This window comes from Paroedura picta, chromosome 16 (assembly GCF_049243985.1).
Source record: "Paroedura picta isolate Pp20150507F chromosome 16, Ppicta_v3.0, whole genome shotgun sequence".
Lineage (NCBI taxonomy): Eukaryota > Metazoa > Chordata > Lepidosauria > Squamata > Gekkonidae > Paroedura > Paroedura picta.
The window spans coordinates 3,558,431-3,576,591 of NC_135384.1; the positions used below are offsets into that span (position 1 = coordinate 3,558,431).

General features: G+C 54.9%; 1 protein-coding gene and 1 non-coding gene across 4 annotated transcripts in view; both read left to right on the forward strand.

The window, feature by feature from the left end:
- The window catches only part of CHD8 (chromodomain helicase DNA binding protein 8), a 34,511-nt gene extending 17,261 nt beyond the window's left edge, over positions 1 to 17,250 (forward strand). For 2 of the 3 annotated variants that reach the window (XM_077315292.1, XM_077315293.1), the window contains exons 14-38: positions 209 to 385; positions 495 to 638; positions 1,315 to 1,570; positions 2,483 to 2,696; positions 2,868 to 3,063; positions 3,636 to 3,803; positions 3,959 to 4,138; positions 5,219 to 5,329; positions 5,459 to 5,670; positions 5,788 to 5,987; positions 6,520 to 6,721; positions 7,201 to 7,290; positions 7,888 to 7,991; positions 8,504 to 8,618; positions 9,399 to 9,474; positions 9,723 to 9,777; positions 10,185 to 10,380; positions 10,761 to 10,969; positions 11,802 to 12,386; positions 12,922 to 13,067; positions 13,331 to 13,579; positions 14,495 to 14,602; positions 14,733 to 14,912; positions 15,514 to 15,636; positions 16,079 to 17,250. In XM_077315292.1, the coding sequence (XP_077171407.1) occupies positions 209 to 385; positions 495 to 638; positions 1,315 to 1,570; positions 2,483 to 2,696; positions 2,868 to 3,063; positions 3,636 to 3,803; positions 3,959 to 4,138; positions 5,219 to 5,329; positions 5,459 to 5,670; positions 5,788 to 5,987; positions 6,520 to 6,721; positions 7,201 to 7,290; positions 7,888 to 7,991; positions 8,504 to 8,618; positions 9,399 to 9,474; positions 9,723 to 9,777; positions 10,185 to 10,380; positions 10,761 to 10,969; positions 11,802 to 12,386; positions 12,922 to 13,067; positions 13,331 to 13,579; positions 14,495 to 14,602; positions 14,733 to 14,912; positions 15,514 to 15,636; positions 16,079 to 16,567 (4,785 nt within the window). In that variant the 3' untranslated portion in view covers positions 16,568 to 17,250. The remainder of the gene's footprint in view (positions 1 to 208; positions 386 to 494; positions 639 to 1,314; positions 1,571 to 2,482; positions 2,697 to 2,867; positions 3,064 to 3,635; positions 3,804 to 3,958; positions 4,139 to 5,218; positions 5,330 to 5,458; positions 5,671 to 5,787; positions 5,988 to 6,519; positions 6,722 to 7,200; positions 7,291 to 7,887; positions 7,992 to 8,503; positions 8,619 to 9,398; positions 9,475 to 9,722; positions 9,778 to 10,184; positions 10,381 to 10,760; positions 10,970 to 11,801; positions 12,387 to 12,921; positions 13,068 to 13,330; positions 13,580 to 14,494; positions 14,603 to 14,732; positions 14,913 to 15,513; positions 15,637 to 16,078) is intronic. The other variant, XM_077315294.1, reaches the window with a different exon arrangement.
- On the forward strand, positions 8,723 to 8,830 carry LOC143826864 (small nucleolar RNA U6-53/MBII-28). The gene has a single exon (XR_013227145.1). It is a non-coding gene; the product is annotated as a small nucleolar RNA U6-53/MBII-28 (small nucleolar RNA).
- Positions 17,251 to 18,161: the final 911 nt, after the last annotated feature.

Sequence of the window (18,161 nt, forward strand, 5' to 3'; positions counted from 1 at the left end):
GGGGACACGCGTCGTTTAGGTCATGCCACGTAAAAACTCCATGGTGCCGTGCTGATTGGCCCTCCCTGGGGATGTGCCCCCAATGGGGTGAGCGCCGTCCCCCACTGAAGGCCAGTCAGAGGTTCTTCCCCCGCCTACAGAAGCTTAAGAAGCCCCAAGTATGCAACCTAGGGAGGCTGCTCAGATTACCCAGTCCTCTTGCCAACAGGGCCGCCTGATTCCGGGCGCGTACAAGTTCGACGCCCTGATCACCACCTTCGAGATGATCCTGTCCGACTGCCCGGAGCTGCGGGAGATCGAGTGGCGCTGCGTCATCATCGACGAAGCCCATCGCCTGAAGAACCGCAACTGCAAACTCTTGGACAGCCTGAAGCACATGGACTTGGTAGGGGACCCGCCCCTCTCTCCTCACCCCCCCCCCCTTATCCAGAATGCAGCTCCCTCTTGCGTGCTGAGCGACATTCAGTATCTTTCTTTTCTCCCCCTCTTTTTAGGAGCACAAAGTGTTGCTGACTGGCACCCCCCTCCAGAACACGGTGGAAGAGCTCTTCAGCCTCCTGCATTTCCTCGAGCCCTCCCAGTTCCCCTCAGAATCGGAGTTCCTCAAGGACTTTGGGGACCTCAAAACTGAGGAGCAGGTATTCTTCCTCTGTCTCTCCCCCCCCCCCCCCAATAGGAACATCACTGGAGCACTGCTGAATCAGAGCAGTAGTCCGTCTAGTCCTTGCTCAGAGAGGATTTTGTGAAACCCTGGAGCTTCTTGACGGCCCTGGAAGGGTTTCCCGAAGGGGTGGGAGTTAATTTTTTATGTATGTTTTAGAATTGGTCAGCATTTATCGGGTGATAGGACCTTATATAAAATCAGAGTCCGGTGGCACCTTTAAGACCAACAAAGATTTATTCAGGGCGTGAGCTTTCGAGGGCAAGCACTCTTCCTCAGACTGCCTTGCACTTGTGAAAGCTCACGCCCTGAATAAATCTTTGTAGGTCTTAAAGGTGCTACCGGACTCTGATTTTGTTGTGATACTTCAAACCAACATGGCTTCCCACTTGAATCAAGACCATATGTGGTCATGTTGACCCACCCACCCCTTCCCAAACTGACCAGTGATAGGCCTGGAGGGGGTGGGAAGCGAAGAGGACTGTGGTTCTCTCCCCCCCCCCCAAAAAAATAAAAAAAATAAAAAAGGCTCGGAGTGGTTAAGAACAAATAAAACCACATATACAGATTAATAAAATACAGCACTAAAGATACAACAATTAATCACCATTAAAGACACACACAGACCTACCCGCACTTCCTCCGCCGTGCAGGTCCAGAAGCTGCAGGCGATCCTGAAGCCCATGATGCTTCGGCGGCTGAAGGAAGACGTGGAGAAGAACTTGGCTCCCAAGCAAGAGACGATCATCGAGGTGGAGTTGACCAACATCCAGAAGAAGTACTACCGGGCCATTTTGGAGAAAAACTTCAACTTCCTCTCCAAAGGGGCCGGCCACAGCAACATGCCCAACCTTCTGAATACCATGATGGAGCTACGGAAGTGTTGCAATCACCCCTACCTCATCAATGGTACGGCCTCGTGGGGAGAGGGCAGAGGTAGAAAAGGGAGGGTTACAACCCGGCCGGAGGAATCTCGGCTGCAGGATTACCTCACTTAAAAAACGAGGAGGGCAGAATGGAGGAGGTGCATAGGAGAGCGAAGACAAAGGTTGGGCTCCACTTGTAGAATAGTACTGGATAGATACTAGGGGTGGGGGAGGGGGATGTCCATAGTCTGAGTAGTTCAGCAGGGGAAAGGGCTGCCTCAGGAGGTGGTGAGCTCCCCATCACTGGTGGTCTTCAAGCAGCGGCTGGACAGATCCTTCTCCTGGATGCTTGAGGCTGACCCTGCACTGAGCAGGGGGTGGGACTAGATGGCCTGCATGGCCCCTTCCCTCTCTAGGATTCTAGGGGTCTAGTTCACCAGTGGAAGGGGCTGCCTAAGGAGGTGGGGAGCTCCCCCTCACTGGCCGTCTCCAAGCAGCGGCTGGGCAGATCCTTCTCCTGGATGCTTGAGGCTGATCCTGCACAGGGCAGGGGGTGGTGGGACTAGATGGCCTGTGTGGCCCCTTCCCTCTCTAGGATCATATTGTTCTACTTTTGAATCCCAAGTTTGGAAGTGAGGATCAAGAGAATACTTGAGATGTATGTCTTTCAATAAAAAAAAACCCCAAACTATCTGTTCTTCTGAATTCTCTAGAACAAATCCCTTTAGAGCTTTCTGTTCATGGAGGGAATTGCTCGTGCCTGAAGTCAGAGCTGGGTCTTTTCCTCTCTTCCCTCTAATTTAGATTATCCCCCGACTTTCGAACCATCCTCTGTATAAATTTCAACCCCGCGTCCTGCTAGTTCGTATGCCGTTTCCACACCCCCCCCTGCCCCAGTCTAATCTGACCGGCTGCCCCTCTCTCCGCGGTCTTCCCTCTCCCTGCCCGAATCCAGGTGCCGAGGAGAAGATCCTGACCGAGTTCCGGGATTCCTGCCACCACCACGTGCCCCACGACTTCCCCTTGCAGGCCATGGTGCGCTCCTCCGGGAAGCTGGTGCTGATCGACAAGCTGTTGCCCAAGCTGAAAGCTGGCGGGCACAAGGTGCTCATCTTCTCTCAAATGGTCCGGTGTCTCGACATCTTGGAGGATTACCTCATCCAGAAGAGGTGAGAGCCTGTGCCAAGCCAGGGCTTGGGCAAGAAACCAAAGCCTTGCCAACAAAAAGCCGCTTGCCTGGTGGTGTTTTCCTGGTGAAATTCCTAGTGCCCTGCCTGGCCCCCGGAGACCTAGCCACAGTGATCCATGCAACAGTGCATGTTCCCCCCGCCTTCTTGCAGGTACCTGTACGAGCGCATCGATGGGCGTGTACGAGGGAACTTGCGCCAGGCCGCCATCGACCGCTTCAGCAAGCCCGACTCGGACCGGTTCGTCTTCCTGCTCTGCACGCGGGCGGGAGGGCTGGGGATCAACCTGACGGCGGCCGACACCTGTATCATCTTCGACTCTGATTGGAACCCCCAGAACGACCTGCAGGTAAGAGGGAGGTGCCTGAACTGGAGATGCCCAGCTAAGGGACATCCCCACGCTTGTGCAGTTCTGCGGCCCCTGCAGGGGAAACCCAGGGTAGACGAGGAGGGGATATGTGGCAAATTGTTCTGGTTCCATCCCTGTGTTTTTCTCGCTCTGCTGGGTGCTCAGAATTTGTTTACTTTACATACTGTCTGGGCAGTGCAGATGGTGTGGGGGGGGGGCGCAGAGGGAGACTTGACACAGTTCTTTTAGAGCAGCTCTCACAGAGCTCTGTCAGCTCCAGCAGCCTCACAGGGTGTCTGTTGTGGGAGAGGAAGGGAACAGCATTGGTGAGCCATTTGGGGGCTCCTTTAGGGAGTGAAAAGCAGGGTGAAACCCCTCTGGCTCTTCTTCTCTCACTAGCTTCGACCATGGAGGTGCTTCAGGCATCTCAGGCTTGTGAGGTTGACCTTGAACCATGTCTGAACTCTTGTTGCTCAGAACCCAGCCTGTGTGTCTAGAGGGGGCCAGGTGGCGGTCTGTGCCCTCCCTGGCGCCCTCCCTGGCGTGCCGGCGTCATCCCCTTCCTTTTCCAGGCTCAGGCTCGCTGCCACCGGATCGGGCAGAGCAAGGCAGTGAAGGTCTACCGGCTCATCACCCGGAACTCCTACGAGCGCGAGATGTTCGACAAAGCCAGCCTCAAGCTGGGGCTGGACAAGGCCGTCCTCCAGTCCATGAGCGGCAGGGAAGGCAGCATCGCCGGGGTAAGCGCAATCCTCAGAGGTCTCCCATCCAAACGCTAGCCAGGGCTGACCCTGCTTAGCTTCCAAGATCTGATGGGGCTCACCTGGGCTGCCCAGGGCAGGGCCGATAGGAGATAGCCCCTCCCTTCCCCCTTCCCATCATCGTCTCCTTCCAGATCCAGCAGTTCTCCAAGAAGGAGATCGAGGACCTGCTGCGCAAAGGGGCCTATGCGGCCATCATGGAGGAGGATGACGAGGGCTCCAAGTTCTGCGAGGAAGACATTGACCAGATCCTCCTCCGTCGTACCACCACCATCACCATCGAGAGTGAGGGCAAAGGGTCCACGTTTGCCAAGGTACCTGCAGGCCGCCCGGCCAGGCCTGCTGCTTTTTCTCGATGTCTTTCCACCTGGGGATCCCCTGGGATTATAGCTCAGCTCTGACTAAAGCGATCAGTTCTCCTGGAAAAAAGGGCTGATTTGGAGGGGTGGACTCCATAGCATTATACTCCACTGGGGTCCCTTCTCGCCTCAAATCCCACCTGCTCCCGGCTCTACCCCAAAAGTCTCCACGTATTTCCAACCCCAGAGCTAGGAACCCCACTTTTGCATCCTGCCCGATACACAGTTCTTGGATGTCGGAGGGACTTGGCGTCTCCAGAGAGGCAATCGAATTGCAGTTCTCAGAGGCGGAATGGAAACACAGGAAAGAAGACGTATATGTAGCACCACCAATACATAGCTGTTTTACGTAGTGCAGGAGGGATATCCCTGGTCCTCCCGCGGTCCTTACCATTTAAACTGGACAGACAGCGCAAGCAAACTGTCCGATCCCCCTCTACTTTCTCAATTAGTACACTTGGCAAAGGAGCAAAAACAGGTTTATTGAGGCAGCAAGAAGAAACGCATGATTATTCCTGCCAGAACTGATATTTTAATAACTGAATTTCATTCATTTTAAATCAGTAAACAAGCAGGAAAGAAAAGAATGGTTATAAGCCTTGCTGAAGCTCCTTTGATAGGCAATACCTTGGTTATTATAACGCCACCCCCTGGTAGCATAAACACACCCCTGTTAAAGAAGACAGAACTCCCCTTTTCCCCAAGAGCCCTTGATAACACTCCACCTTCCCTTCTTCCACGAATTCATCCTCTGGGAAAGAACTTTAATCTGTACTGTACAGTGCAGGATTTGATGGTTGCGGGGAGCATTTTGATTTTTAAAAATCCAGTGTAAGCTTCAAATTTTTGCCTTCTTGTCCCCTGCTTCTGCATGGGCTAGAAACGTGTTTCCTTTGCCTCAAAAGTAAAGTTTCTCTGGGTCCCTCGCTAACCGCCAGCTTAGGTGTCAGAGGTCATGTTGGAAAACCTCACGGCAAGTGGAAAGGCTTTCCTTTACAAGGTGGCCCTCACCCTGGCCCCCTTCCCCTTCCCCAGGCGAGCTTCGTGGCTTCCGAGAACAGAACAGACATCGCCTTGGATGATCCCAACTTCTGGCAGAAGTGGGCCAAGAAGGCAGATCTGGATCTCGATATGCTGAACAGCAAGGTATGCCGGGGGAGCGGGGAAGGGACTTGGGGGCTGAGTTCGAGAAGCAAAGGCCGTTCCAAGACGGGGGCCCGAGGACGGTCACTCACAAGGACCCCCCCCCCCCCCGGCATCTGCCCTCCTCCCCAGAACAACCTGGTGATCGACACTCCGCGGGTGAGGAAGCAGACGCGCCACTTCAGCACCCTGAAAGACGACGACCTGGTGGAGTTCTCCGACCTGGAAAGCGACGACGACGACCGGCCACGCTCCCGGCGCCACGACCGGCACCACCACCCGCTCCACCACTCGTACGGGCGCACGGACTGCTTCCAGGTGGAGAAACAGCTGCTCGTCTACGGGTACGTGGCGAGAGGGGTGGTGGGCGGGGACTGGTCTGGGGGACGGCGGAGGGGGAGGGGGAGGAGGCCTTTGTTCGGGGACAGGGCAGTGCTGACCTCTACGGGTTGATTCGGCAGCTGGGGCCGCTGGCGGGAGATCCTGTCGCACGGGCGGTTCAAGCGACGCATGTCCGAGCGGGACGTGGAGACCATCTGCCGGGCCATCCTGGTGTACTGCCTGATGCACTACCGGGGCGACGAGAACATCAAGGGGTTCATCTGGGACCTCATCAGCCCTGTGGAGAACGGCAAAGCCAAAGAGCTTCAGAATCACTCCGGTAAGCGGCCCGTTTTTCTTGCTCTTCTAGAGCTCCTTCCTGGCATCGTTCTAGAGGCCTGCGCCAAATGGCGCCTGCCGTTTCACGATAAGCCAGTTGGGGGTGGCTGCTGTCAAGAGCGTTTCTTGGGGTCTGCCCTGTTGTCCTGGTTGGCCCAGATCTTATCAGATCTCAGGAGCTAAGCAAGGTCGGTCTAGGTTAGCACTTAGGGGGGGAGGCCATCCAGGTGGTCCAGGGGTGCTGTGCAGAGCATCTCTTCCCCTGGGGCTGTCCTAAATCAGTTCAGACTTAGCACCACTTTCCACCGCCGCCATCTTGTGCCTGGGAAATACAAGATGGCGGAGCTGAATGGGAGTGTGCCACTGTTGTTCCCCTGACTCTTGAGAGGCCCCCTGTCTTTTCAGCTTTCCGGGGGCGTGGGGAGGGGATTGGAGGGGCAAGCTTTTCGAGGGGTTTTGGGGCGGGGTTGTTTTTTGGTTTTCTTCCGGTGTGCCGGGACTGCCCTAATCCCTGTTGCCCTGGTTGTACCTAGAGAGCCATGGCCCTGCTCTGAGCTCACTTCCTGTTCCTCGGACAGGCCTGTCCATCCCAGTTCCGCGGGGTCGCAAGGGGAAGAAGGTGAAGTCCCAGACCACTTTTGACGTCCAAAAAGCCGAATGGATCCGCAAGTACAACCCGGACACCCTCTTCCAGGATGAGGGCTACAAGAAGCACCTCAAGCATCAGTGCAACAAGTAAGAAGGGGGGCAGGGCCCCCCCTCTAGCTCTGGGACTCGGGGGCGGGACCCAGAAGTGTGTCCCTTAAGTCAAGATTCTTACACACCTGCCCTATACTGTGAGGGAACAGTTATGGGCCTTTGCCCTACAGGTTGACAATCTGTCTGGTTTCTCGTTAGATCCCTTGCAAAAATATGCGTGTGGATGCAGGGCTGTCCCCGCTACTCCCTTGTTATCCCCTGCCTTCTTTCCCACTTCTCTCCCAACCAGGACTCCCTGGAACCCCATGAGAACTCCTCAGGGGCTCCCCATGTGTGGTTTGCCTGGCCAAATCCTTGTATTCCCAGACTGGAGGCAGAGTGGGTAATTATCTCTGCTGCCTTCCACTCCCAAGCAGCAACTGACAAGACTCCAAGGGTGCTAATGGTGGTAGGTAAATAAAAAGATGGTAAGCACCCCAGTTTTAATGAGGTATCTTTCTTTTTTGTCCTTTTAGGGTGCTGCTACGGGTGCGCATGCTTTACTACCTGCGCCAGGAGGTGATCGGGGACCAGGCGGAGAAGGTGTTAGCGGGCAGCGTCACCAGGTAATGCCCCTCTTCCTTTTCCTTCCATCACAGCCTCACCTCGCACCGGGGTCCCAGTTTCATGTAAGAGCAGGGTCTGCCAGATCCAAGGCCCATATCTCCTCAAAGATCAATAAGATTATTGGGGTATGATCCTTTGACAGTCAAAGTTCCCTTCCTCAAATACCCAGAGGAATTTGTTGGTTGGTAAGGTCCTGCTAGACTAGAACTCCTCAGGAGAAGCCGTCCTAGATCATAGAACTTGTCCAGTGTCTTGTTCCATCAAATGGCCGTTCCTTACAGTGGCCACCTTCCAAGTATGCCGTGGCTATTGTTGGGAGCGGAAGAGCGTGCAATCTGCTTTGAGACATATTAGGCTTGCTGGGTGACCTTGGGCTGGTCCCAGTTCTCTCTGAGTGCCCTTGGCCTCTTTGCCCGGTTTGTTGGCCCTCCAGAGGAACTGGTTGGCCCCTGTGTGAGACAGGAGGCTGGTCAAGATGGTCTGATCTAGCAGGGCTCTTCTGATGTCCTGATGAGCTACCAGTGTTAGAACATGTTCATCTGAGATCTTCATTTCTGTCTTGTGTTCTCTTTCCCCGGCTGCTTCACGCCCGCTAGTGAGATCGACATCTGGTTTCCGCTGGTGGATCAGGCAGAAGTTCCCACGGCTTGGTGGGATGCGGAAGCTGATAAGTCTCTGCTGCTGGGGGTCTTCAAACATGGTAGGTCGCCAGGTGTCCCTGGAACATGCTAGAAGCTGCCTTCTCCTGGATCAGACCCTGAATGAATGAATGAATGAATGAATGAATGAATGAATGAATGAATGAATGAATGAATGAATGAATGAATGAATGAATGAATGAGGCCCACCGCTCATGGATAATTTTAAGACAAGAGACAAAGAAGTGGCTTCCAGTTGCCTTCCTCTCTGTAGTGACCCCAGATTCCTTTGGTGGTCTCCTATTCAAGGGCCGACCAGGGTCGACCCTGCTCCGCTTCTGAGATCGTATGATTGGAGCTAGTCCGGGCTATATTCCTACCTCTGCCATGATCTTCTGCTTCGAATCCTAGCAGCTGGTTTAATCCCGAACGAGGGCGGGATGTAGTACAGAATGATAACCTGAGAATTAAGGGGTTTAGTGTACTTTTGGACGTTTCTGTTGGAAGAGAATTACTGATGTTGAAGTGAACAAAGGTGAAGTATACGCCGTCCCTCCTTTCCCGCCCCCTTCAGGCTACGAGAAGTACAACACGATGAGAGCGGACCCCACACTTTGCTTCTTGGAGAAAGCTGGTCGCCCGGACGAGAAAGCCATTGCGGCCGAACACCGCCTGGATGTCGGAGAAGGGTGAGCGGGAGCGTCTTAGTGGCTGCCGGCCGGGGACAGGGAGGGGTGGATGGGGGGAGTTCAGGAAACGGAATGAGGGGTGAAGGGGGGGGGACAGAGCCACGCACCTGTGATGACACGCCATGCTAATACCGAGGCACCGAATCGAGCTTGAGGCTCCGAATCGGGTGTCAGTGAGTTAAACTTGCTTCTCGTGAGAAGAGCTGAGGTGCACGCACAGAGTGACCGTCTCCGAATTAGTTGAGGGGAATTAGGATTAAAGGAGACAAAGCAGGATGGGGTAACTGGGATTCTCCACCAGTGTTCACTGGCATTTTTCCCTTGAAATAAACGAGACTGGTGTTCAACTGGACACGTTTTCATTACCAGGTTTGGTGAATAGTGTTAAGAACTGCTTAATTCGGGGAGACGGGGGCAGGGAAGTAAGGCTGGGCATTGGTGAGATTAGTCCTTGGTGAGTGGGTGAGTTCTTGGGAGATCCATTGTCCTCAATTATGCCTCTCCTGGGTGTGGAGGATCTCATGAGTTAGCTTGCTGCCTTTATACTTCTAAACTACATGTTCAGGCTCGTTTCTGGCTGGCATCCATTCTGTGTTATTTGGGGTCAAGCAGACTATGGCACTTGTACTATTAGAGATGGTATATTCAGAAGGGTGCTTATGGTTTTCTAGCTGTAAGCTGTCCTTTGGCGAGAGGAGGGGTCTGACCCCTGACAGGAGGGAGGGAATGATTTTGTGTCTGAGGTGACTAACCAGGTTTCCCCCCCCCCCCCATTGGCAGAGTGGATTTTGACAAGGATTGCGAGGACCCCGAGTACAAGCCTGTGGGCGGCCCAGCCAAGGAACAGGAAGACGAGGTCAGTTCCCGGACCGTAATTAAGAAACAGTCCCAGAATCTCGATTGCCTCTTCAGAGAAGAGCAGAGATGCAAAATATGAGAAGCAGGGGGGGGGGGAGGTACAGTAACCAAACGCTTGAATGCTGACTTCGTTTTCAGCCCATCTCATTTTATTTCAATACGTTAAATTTTGGAGGTGCCGAGCGAAGGGTCAACGCAGCAGCTTCCCGACTGCACTTTCACGTTGTGGGTCTTCTTTTCTTACAGCCTGACCCGCTGATGATGATGGACGAGGAGATATCTGTGGTGGACGGTGAGGAAGGTAAAGACTATGTTGAGAACTGTCAAAAGGCTAGGTGAGGCACAGAGAGCCCCTGAAGTTACACCTGATACCCAGATCTGTGGAGGAAACGCCTGCTTTGGAGAATGGACTCTGTGGGGGTGGGGAGCTCTAGCAGAACTGCTGATTGAGAACAGTTCTAAGAGAACCTCAACCGGCCGAAGGCTGCATGTGAATAAAACCCAGTTCTCCAGATTAGAGTCCACCCCTCTTTAACAGCTGTACTACGCTGAGGTCCCTCTTCTGACCAAACGCTGCGACTTCATCTACATATCTCCATGGATTTCCCAAGCTTGGCGACCCCGCTGAAGGCTGCTGGGGTCTGCAGGGTGGCAGGGAGAAGAGGGCAGACCGGAATCAAAGCAAGCCAGTTTGTCGGTTCCCCACAGGCCAACCAGGGAACCTGTTCTGGCCCCCCGCCTCGGCACTCACCGCCCGTCTGCGGAGGCTGATCACCGCCTTCCAGCGGAGTTACAAGCGGGAGCAGCTCAAGATGGAGGCCGCGGAGCGAGGGGACCGGAGACGGCGGCGCTGCGAGGCTGCCTTCAAGCTGAAGGAGATGGTGCGGCGGGAGAAGCAGCAGAGGTAACCTGTTCTGGGGGCCCTTGAGACATCGGAGAACTGTATCCTCACCTGCCCGTTCCCACCGCTGGCCGTTGGAGCGAAAATAATTCCGTTTTGCATCTAGGGTGTAAAATGGGAATCCGCTGGGAGAATTGTTATATTACGGAGATGATAAAATAATAATCAACAACTTTATTTTTGTATCCCGCCCTTCCTAAAGTGCAGAGTTGGGGGGGAAAGTGGCCTAACACAATCCCAACTAATATTTAAAATATTTATAAATTACAGTAGCTCACACCTATAGGGCTGGTTCGAGATTTTTTGTCAGATCTTCTCCTGCCTCTCTGTGCATTGATGCTCCTCTCTGATTTTTTTCCGTCTGTCTCTCTCTTTCTGCAAAGATGGACCCGTCGTGAGCAGTCCGACTTTTACCGTGTGGTTTCCACGTTCGGAGTGGAGTACGACCCGGATACCATGCGTTTCCACTGGAGCCGCTTCCGGGCCCTCGCCCGGCTGGACAAGAAGACGGACGAGAGCCTCACCAAATATTTCCACGGCTTTGTGGCCATGTGCCGTCAGGTGTGCCGCCTGCCGCCAGCTGTGGGCGACGGTTAGTAGCTCTCTCGGATAGGAACATTCCCTGGGGCTCTTATTCTATGATGAATCCCGTCTGTCCATATCTGTCCATCCTTCTTTGCATTGGGGGTCTGGAATGTTTGACTGTTGCATTTGGAGCTTGGGATGAAAGCACAAGAGGGTGGTGGGCAAGCCTGGTTTTGGTCCTTTCTCCATAGTAGTTGCTCTACTGGTATTAGAATCCATTTCATCTGCTTGCTGGGTGTGGGAATTGGGAGGAAGGCTGCAATCCTGGCGTCGATTGATGGGGGAGCCAGCTGAAGAAGGCGAGGGACTGGCGCTTGTCCCAATAGAGCTGTTCTTGTACAGCACTTCTCTCAGAGCTCGCAGCCCCACTGCCCTCAAAGGGTATCTGATGTGGGGAAAATGAAGGCGATTGTAAGCCGCTTTGAGACTCCTTCCGGCAGTGAAAAGCAGCGTATAAAACCAACTCTACCTTCTTCTACCGCAGAAAACTGCGGAAGGGTATACTTAGCCGGGGAAAAAGCCTTCCAAGCCTGAAAGCTAACCAGGGTCGGCCCTGATTTGTACGTGGCTGGGAGACCGCCAAGAACTGTGGTCACCGTGCAGAGGCAGTTTAAAGCAGTGGTAGTCAACCTGTGGTCCTCCAGATGTCCATGGACTACAATTCCCATGAGCCCCTGCCAGCAAACGCTGGCAGGGGCTCATGGGAATTGTAGTCCATGGACATCTGGAGGACCACAGGTTGACTACCACTGCTTTAAAAGATGTCCAAGAGGACAAACTCTCTTCGTCTTCCCCTCGCTACATCTTTGGCTCTTTCCTTCCCTCCGCTGCTTCTGCAGAGTCTCCGGACCCGACGCTGTTCATCGAGCCCATCACGGAGGAGCGGGCCTCTCGCACCCTGTACCGCATCGACCTCTTGCGGCGCCTGCGGGAACAGGTGCTGTGCCACCCCCTGCTGGAGGAGCGGCTCGCCCTGTGCCAGCCCCCCGGCCCCGAGATGCCGGTGTGGTGGCAGTGCGGCCGTCACGACGGGGAGCTGCTGCGGGGGGCAGCGCGCCACGGCCTCAGCCAGACCGACGCCACCATCATGCAGGACCCGGACTTCTCCTTCCTGGCGGCCCGCCTCAGCCACCTGCACAGCCGGGCCGGGGGCACGGGGACGCCCCCTCCGCCCCTGCCCCCCCCTCCGCCCCCACCGCCGCCACAGCCTTCGCCGCTGGCTCTTCCCGGAGCCGTTGTGACTCCCGCCGCCGCCTCCGTTCTCCTCCCCCCGCCCCTGCATGAGCTGCCCGCCCCCCAGCAGCCCCCGGCCCTCCCCTTCAAGCCGGACTCACCCGACGACTCTGACTCGGAGCTCGACCTCAGCAAGATCTCGGCTTCTTCCTCCTGCTCCTCCTCTTCGGGCTGCTCGGATGACAGCGAGGGTGAGTGGGACTCCCAAGCATTTGGAGTGGGGGCGAGGATAGGGCTCTTCCTTTAAAGTCCGAGCAGATTCTTCAACCAGATAAAAGCAGTGGTCTGCCCAAAGCAGGGGTCCCCAGTGGAGTAGCTGTGGGCACCATAGCTGCCGTTCTTCTTCGCTCCAAGAGCCAGTTTGGTGTCGTGGTTAGGAGTGCGGACTTCTAATCTGGCATGCCGGGTTCGATTCTGCGCTCCCCCACATGCAGCCAGCTGGGTGACCTTGGGCTCGCCACGGCACTGATAAAGCTGTTCTGACCGAGCAGCGATATCAGGGCTCTCTCAGCCTCACCCACCCCACAGGGTGTCTGTGGTGGGGAGAGAAAAGGGAAGGCGATTGTAAGCCGCTTTGAGCCTCCTTCGGGTAGGGCAAAGCGGCATATAAGAACCAACTTTCTCTTCCAGCATTCTGGTCCACAAGATGTCTCTGACAGGCGCATCTCGTGTGTCCCCTGACTATCCTTCCACGGCCTCACGCCTTTTGTTTCCTTTCCCCCTCAGGCGAAGAAGCCTCTTGTGGCGGGAAACTGTTTGAGGAGGAAGAGTCGCTCCTGTCCCTCCCCACGTCCCACGAAGGCAACTCCCCTCAGCCCAGCGCCTCAGACCTGCTGCTGCAAGAACGCCAGCGGGCCCACGAGTGGCCAAAGGTGAGGGCGCGGAAGGCCAATGGGGAGGAAGGTCCTAGCAACTTCCGAGTCACAGCGGAAGTGCTCGGTCCCTCATCCTGCCTGGAAGGGGGTGGGAACCAGCATCCTGCAACACACCTAGTGAAGAACCATAAAAGATGAGAGACAAAGCAACACTCAAATGATGCACCTTGTGGGTTTCCTGTTACCTGCCTCTGTGCCAGCCACCTGGGACTTGCAGTGCTCGACTAGATCTTTCTCTCCGTATCTGTCTTCCCCGCCAGGACCGAGTGCTGATCAACCGCATCGACATGGTGTGTCAGGCGGTGCTGTCGGGGAAATGGCCTTCGGCGCAGAGCCAGGCGGGTGCCTGCCTGGGCCAGGGAGAGGGCCTCCCCCGCCTGCACGGGGACTACACCAACTCCCCCATCCCCCACATCTGCCCCCTGGCGGCCCAGGAGGAGGGGGCCTCGTCCTTCACCCGCCTCCGGCATGGCGGCCAAGAGAAGGAGTTTACCGTGCAGATCAAAGACGTGAGTGGTTCCCCACCCCAGTCCCGGATGCCGCGGCGGCTTCGTTAATACGGCAGCAAGGGCCAATCGTCTGCGAGGACTCGCCATCTAATTCTGACGTGGTGGGAATGGGGGTGTGAACCAATGTTGATTTTTTCCAGTGAGGTGCCTGTGTGTGTCGAGTTCCTAGTCCATCCTGCCTGTTTGGGGTGGTGGTATGTTCATGCCAAAGCAAATTCAGTCTGTCAGGCATCTTTGGCATTCCGGCACCGGCGAGTGGGCGTGGCCACAAAATGGCAGCGGCGGGAGGCGGAGTCAGGGAGCAAGGCGAGCCATTACTTGGTGGCTCTGCAGCCTTTCCGGAAGATGCTCGGTTTAACAAAATTGCTGTTTAGAAATGAGAACAAAAATGTTTTCTCAGCATGCGTATTGAGCGAGCAAAAACACACTCATCTGGCAATACTGGTCAGATCTCCAGCAGCCAATCAGAAACATTTGGGCAAAAGCCCCACCCACTTTCTAAAAAACACTTGTGGGCACCTGGAACAGTGGTGGTGGGTGCACTAAAGGAGGAATTTTCACTTATGTAAGTTTAAAGGCCATCTAGGTGTTTGCGCAATTTCCCTACGTTGCTAACTGAATTAGAAGAAGAAGAAGAAGAGTTGGTTCTTATATGCCGCTTTTCCCTACCCGAAGGAGGCTCAAAGCGGCTTACAATCGCCTTCCCATTCATTACCACCCATTACTGCATTGCAAATCTCCTCCACGCTTGGGTTCTTTACATTTGAATTTTGCAGAATTGCACCTCACCCTGTACTTCTTGATACACAGTCCTTCTAGCCACACAGACGTTGGATCCACGCATCAATGCTCCCCCCTCCCCCCCCCCCCAATCCTTCACAAGTGCAAGGTCCTTAATTTCTTTGCCTCCCATAGGAGGAAGGAATCAAGCTCACCTTCCAGAAGCACAGGCTGGTCCCCAACGGCACCATGAGGGACCGTCCCGCCGTCACCCAGAAGAAGAGCAGCAAGAAGATGGTGGAAGTGAGGAGCCAAATAGCAGCGGGGAGAGAATCTGTCCTTCGGTGTTGATTGGGAGGCGGGGGGGGGCATGTCTGTCTGGGATCTTCTCTCTTTTTTAACTCGGCGTTCTTTCTTTTCTCCTGGGATTCAGCTGGAGCTGCAGTGTCTGGAGGCGCTGAGGGGCCCAGACATTGACCTCGAAGCACGAATTCCGGTGGTGAACAAGACAGACGGGACGCTGCTGGTGGGCGATGCCGCTCCCCGTCGGGCCGACCTGGAGGTGTGGCTGCAGGCCCACCCAGAGTTCACCGTGGACCCTCGTTTCCTGGCCGTGAGTGTCTGCTCCCGTTCCCCTTAACGTTTGTGGAAGTTGCATGGGAGCGAGGGCTGCTTGCAGAACTGGTCGGGGGGATCTCCACTGACACCCGGCCTCCTCTATTCTGCAAACACGAAGACCGGGCCTTTTAGTCCTTTAGTCACCCAGTGTCCCCAGGCTGATCCCACCTGGCCCCACATATATTTATATTTATATTTATATTTTTATATTTTTATATATGTATATGTATATATATATATATATATATGTATGTATATATATGTATATATATGTATATATATATTTTATTGGGTGATACAACCATATGCAGTCATGTCAAACCTCCCAAATGGGCAGTGGGGGGCCTGAAGGGGCTGGGAAGGGGAGAGGCCCTGGGTGGGTGTGTCCACAGCTCTGCTTCCCAGCCATATTCTGCACAATCGCCCTACTTCTGGGGTGTCTCGAAGCCTGAAGAATTGAACAGGGGTTTCTCAATGGTAAAGAAGTTGAGAAAGGCTGGTTGGAGCTCTTTAGGGCTCTATAGGTCCTCAAAGCAGCATGTCTCAAGAGCTGGTCGTTAATACGTCCCTTTCTCCCCCCACCCTCCCTTCACCAGTATATGGAGGAACGTCGGAAGCATCGATGGCCCCGGTTTCCAAAGCCGGTTCCGATAGAGCCGAGCTGCCTGGTGGGGCTGGAGCGAATGCAGGCTGCAGGACTCTCTGCCAACGGGAAGAAGGTGAGCAAGCCCGGTCTTTCCCTTTCCCTCCTGCATTCCCAGCTCTTCTCCCGCACAGTAGCTCACAGTTGTTGCAGTGAAGGACAGCGGTCTCTGGTCTGGAGAGCCAGATCTGAGTCCCTGCTCCTTCACACGTAGCCAGCTGGGGGACCCAGGCAATATGACCAGCAGTTCTAATGATAAATGAAAGATTCCCTGGTAGCACCTGTCTCTGTTTTGGGGCATTGATAACTCGAAATTGTTGCATACTAACGTGGAAAGACATTTTATGAGATATACATTTAATGATTAGAAACAAGCGTTGGCAGCTACTGAAGCGTTTCCCCTGACAAGAAGAGAAAACCCGGACCTTGTTCTGGCTCTCACCATCTTGTAACAAAGATGGAATTATTGAAAGAATTGCCGCGTTTTCACTTTTTGTCCTCCAATTTCCCTTCCGCAGGGTTTTCTGCCCGATCCCACCATGAACCGCCTCCTGCCCGGAGCAGTAGGGGCTGATGGAGCCCAGAAGCGGGCCCGCCAGACTCCGATGGAATTTTCCAGCATGATGGCTCTGATGGGAGCCAGCCGGGTCCAGTTAGGAGCCACAGGGCCCCTCTCTTTGCACCACGCCCACTTCCAGCCCGGGCCGGCCCACGGATCCCCTCTCTCGTACATGCCCTTCTCGACTGCGGCCGCTGCCGCAACCGCCTCCTCCTCCTCTGGTGCCCTGCTCCACCCGGCGCTGGGCCACGCCAGCTTCGCCGCGGGCCACTTACACCTGGGCCACCCCCAGCCCGTGGATGAGGACGAGGAGGAAGACGAAATGGACGACTTGTCTCAGGGCTACGCCAGCTCGGAGCGGGACTTCTCCTTGCTTGACGACGACCCGATGATGCCGGCCAACTCTGACTCCAGCGACGAGGAAGGAGAGGAGGAAGGGGAGGACTGAACCGAGCCCGGAAACGGACGGGAGGATGCAAACGAGGGGGTGGGGGGGACACAGCTTTTCTTGGTGGGGAGGGGGACTCTCTGCGCCCTTGGGTGTTTGTATTTGATGGGCGCGAGGACTTCCGGCCCACTTGGCCACGCGCCGGCCGAGTCCCCCTTGATCCACACGGCTTGCAGGGAGAGCGACGCAGAGTCCTTTGTCTTGCCCAGCTAGGGCGGGCGGGGCAGCTGCTCTCCCGGAAAGGGTGCTCCTGTGTGGCTTTTTTTTTTAATGAAAAAGGCTGTTCATTTCGGTCAGTAACCCCAGCCTCTCGTTGGCGTTCGTCGGGAAGCAGCCGCCCCCAAGGCTGCGGTTTCTGCCTACCTAGGACAGAGAAGACCACACCAGGGCCCAGCCGAGCCGATTCGGTTATTGTTCACAGCTCCTTTTCTTCCTTGACTCTCCTTCGCAGCCTGTTCACCTGTCCCCCTCCTCTCCCCCAGGTTCATGTGCTGTAACATAGTGCGAAAAAGGAGCAGGGGTGTGTGTGTTGGGGGGGGGCCTCCTTCCCTTTCCCTCCGTTCCCCTGTCTCTGCGTGGGGGGGTTTATATTTATAAATATGTAATATGTCTTGTGTAATATGGCTGAGGCTGTGGGAATGAATTGTGGGGAGTCGAGTCCTGGACGGGGTGGGTTGGGGGGTGGCAGGGGGCTGTGGGAGAAAGAGACGCTAGAGCTTCCTGTAGCTGATTCCTTTTTTTTTCTTTTGGTTTTTTAATAAAAGAAACAAAATGCACAAAAAAAGAGAATATTCTCCCCTCGGAGCTCCTTCGTGTTGTTATGTGTTGCATTAATTTTTTTTAACCAGGGAATTCGGAAGTGTGTCTGCATGTTGAGTAGAACATAGAGTTGGAAGGGTCCTCCAGGGTCACCTATTCCAACCCCCTGCAGAATCCAGGAAATACACAACTACCTGCTCACCCAGAGTGACACTAATTCCCTGCCTAGATAATGCTCTTAGAAATATGGCTTGTTATATCTTCACCTGTCATAAGGGCTAGTCCTTTAGGGCCCAGGGTGAAAATGTAAGTGGAACAAAATATAAAATTATTAGCATGAACATGCTATGCACACGCAGTGAACAAAACGCGTGTCCCGCAAATGTTCCTGCACTTTGATACTCTACGGCCCGCGCATGCGCTTCCAATTAATTTGCGCACAGGCGATGACAGGGCGCACGCGCACTCCGTCCTAACGAAAGAGGCGGAAGAGCTTGCGGAGTCACGTGGACGCCCGGCTGGCGCGCGCCAAGGCGGCCTGGAAGGGACGGAGGTTCCGCCCCCCCACGCAGCACTCACGTGACTCTCACGTCGCTTTCCGCGGCCTCAGGCGTGGGGCCCGCGCGCATGCGCCAAAAGCGCCAGTTAATTACCATTAATATTATTCCACTATCAACAACCACATAGTGCTAATAACGGCGGACGCCACACGCCGCATAAAACGAAACCCTGTTTCCCGTAAATAAATAAATAAATAACCATCCACCGGAAGCTGCTGGAGGGGAGGGCGCGCGCTCACCGGAAGGGCCCGGCCGCCGGGGTTGAAGGTGACGGG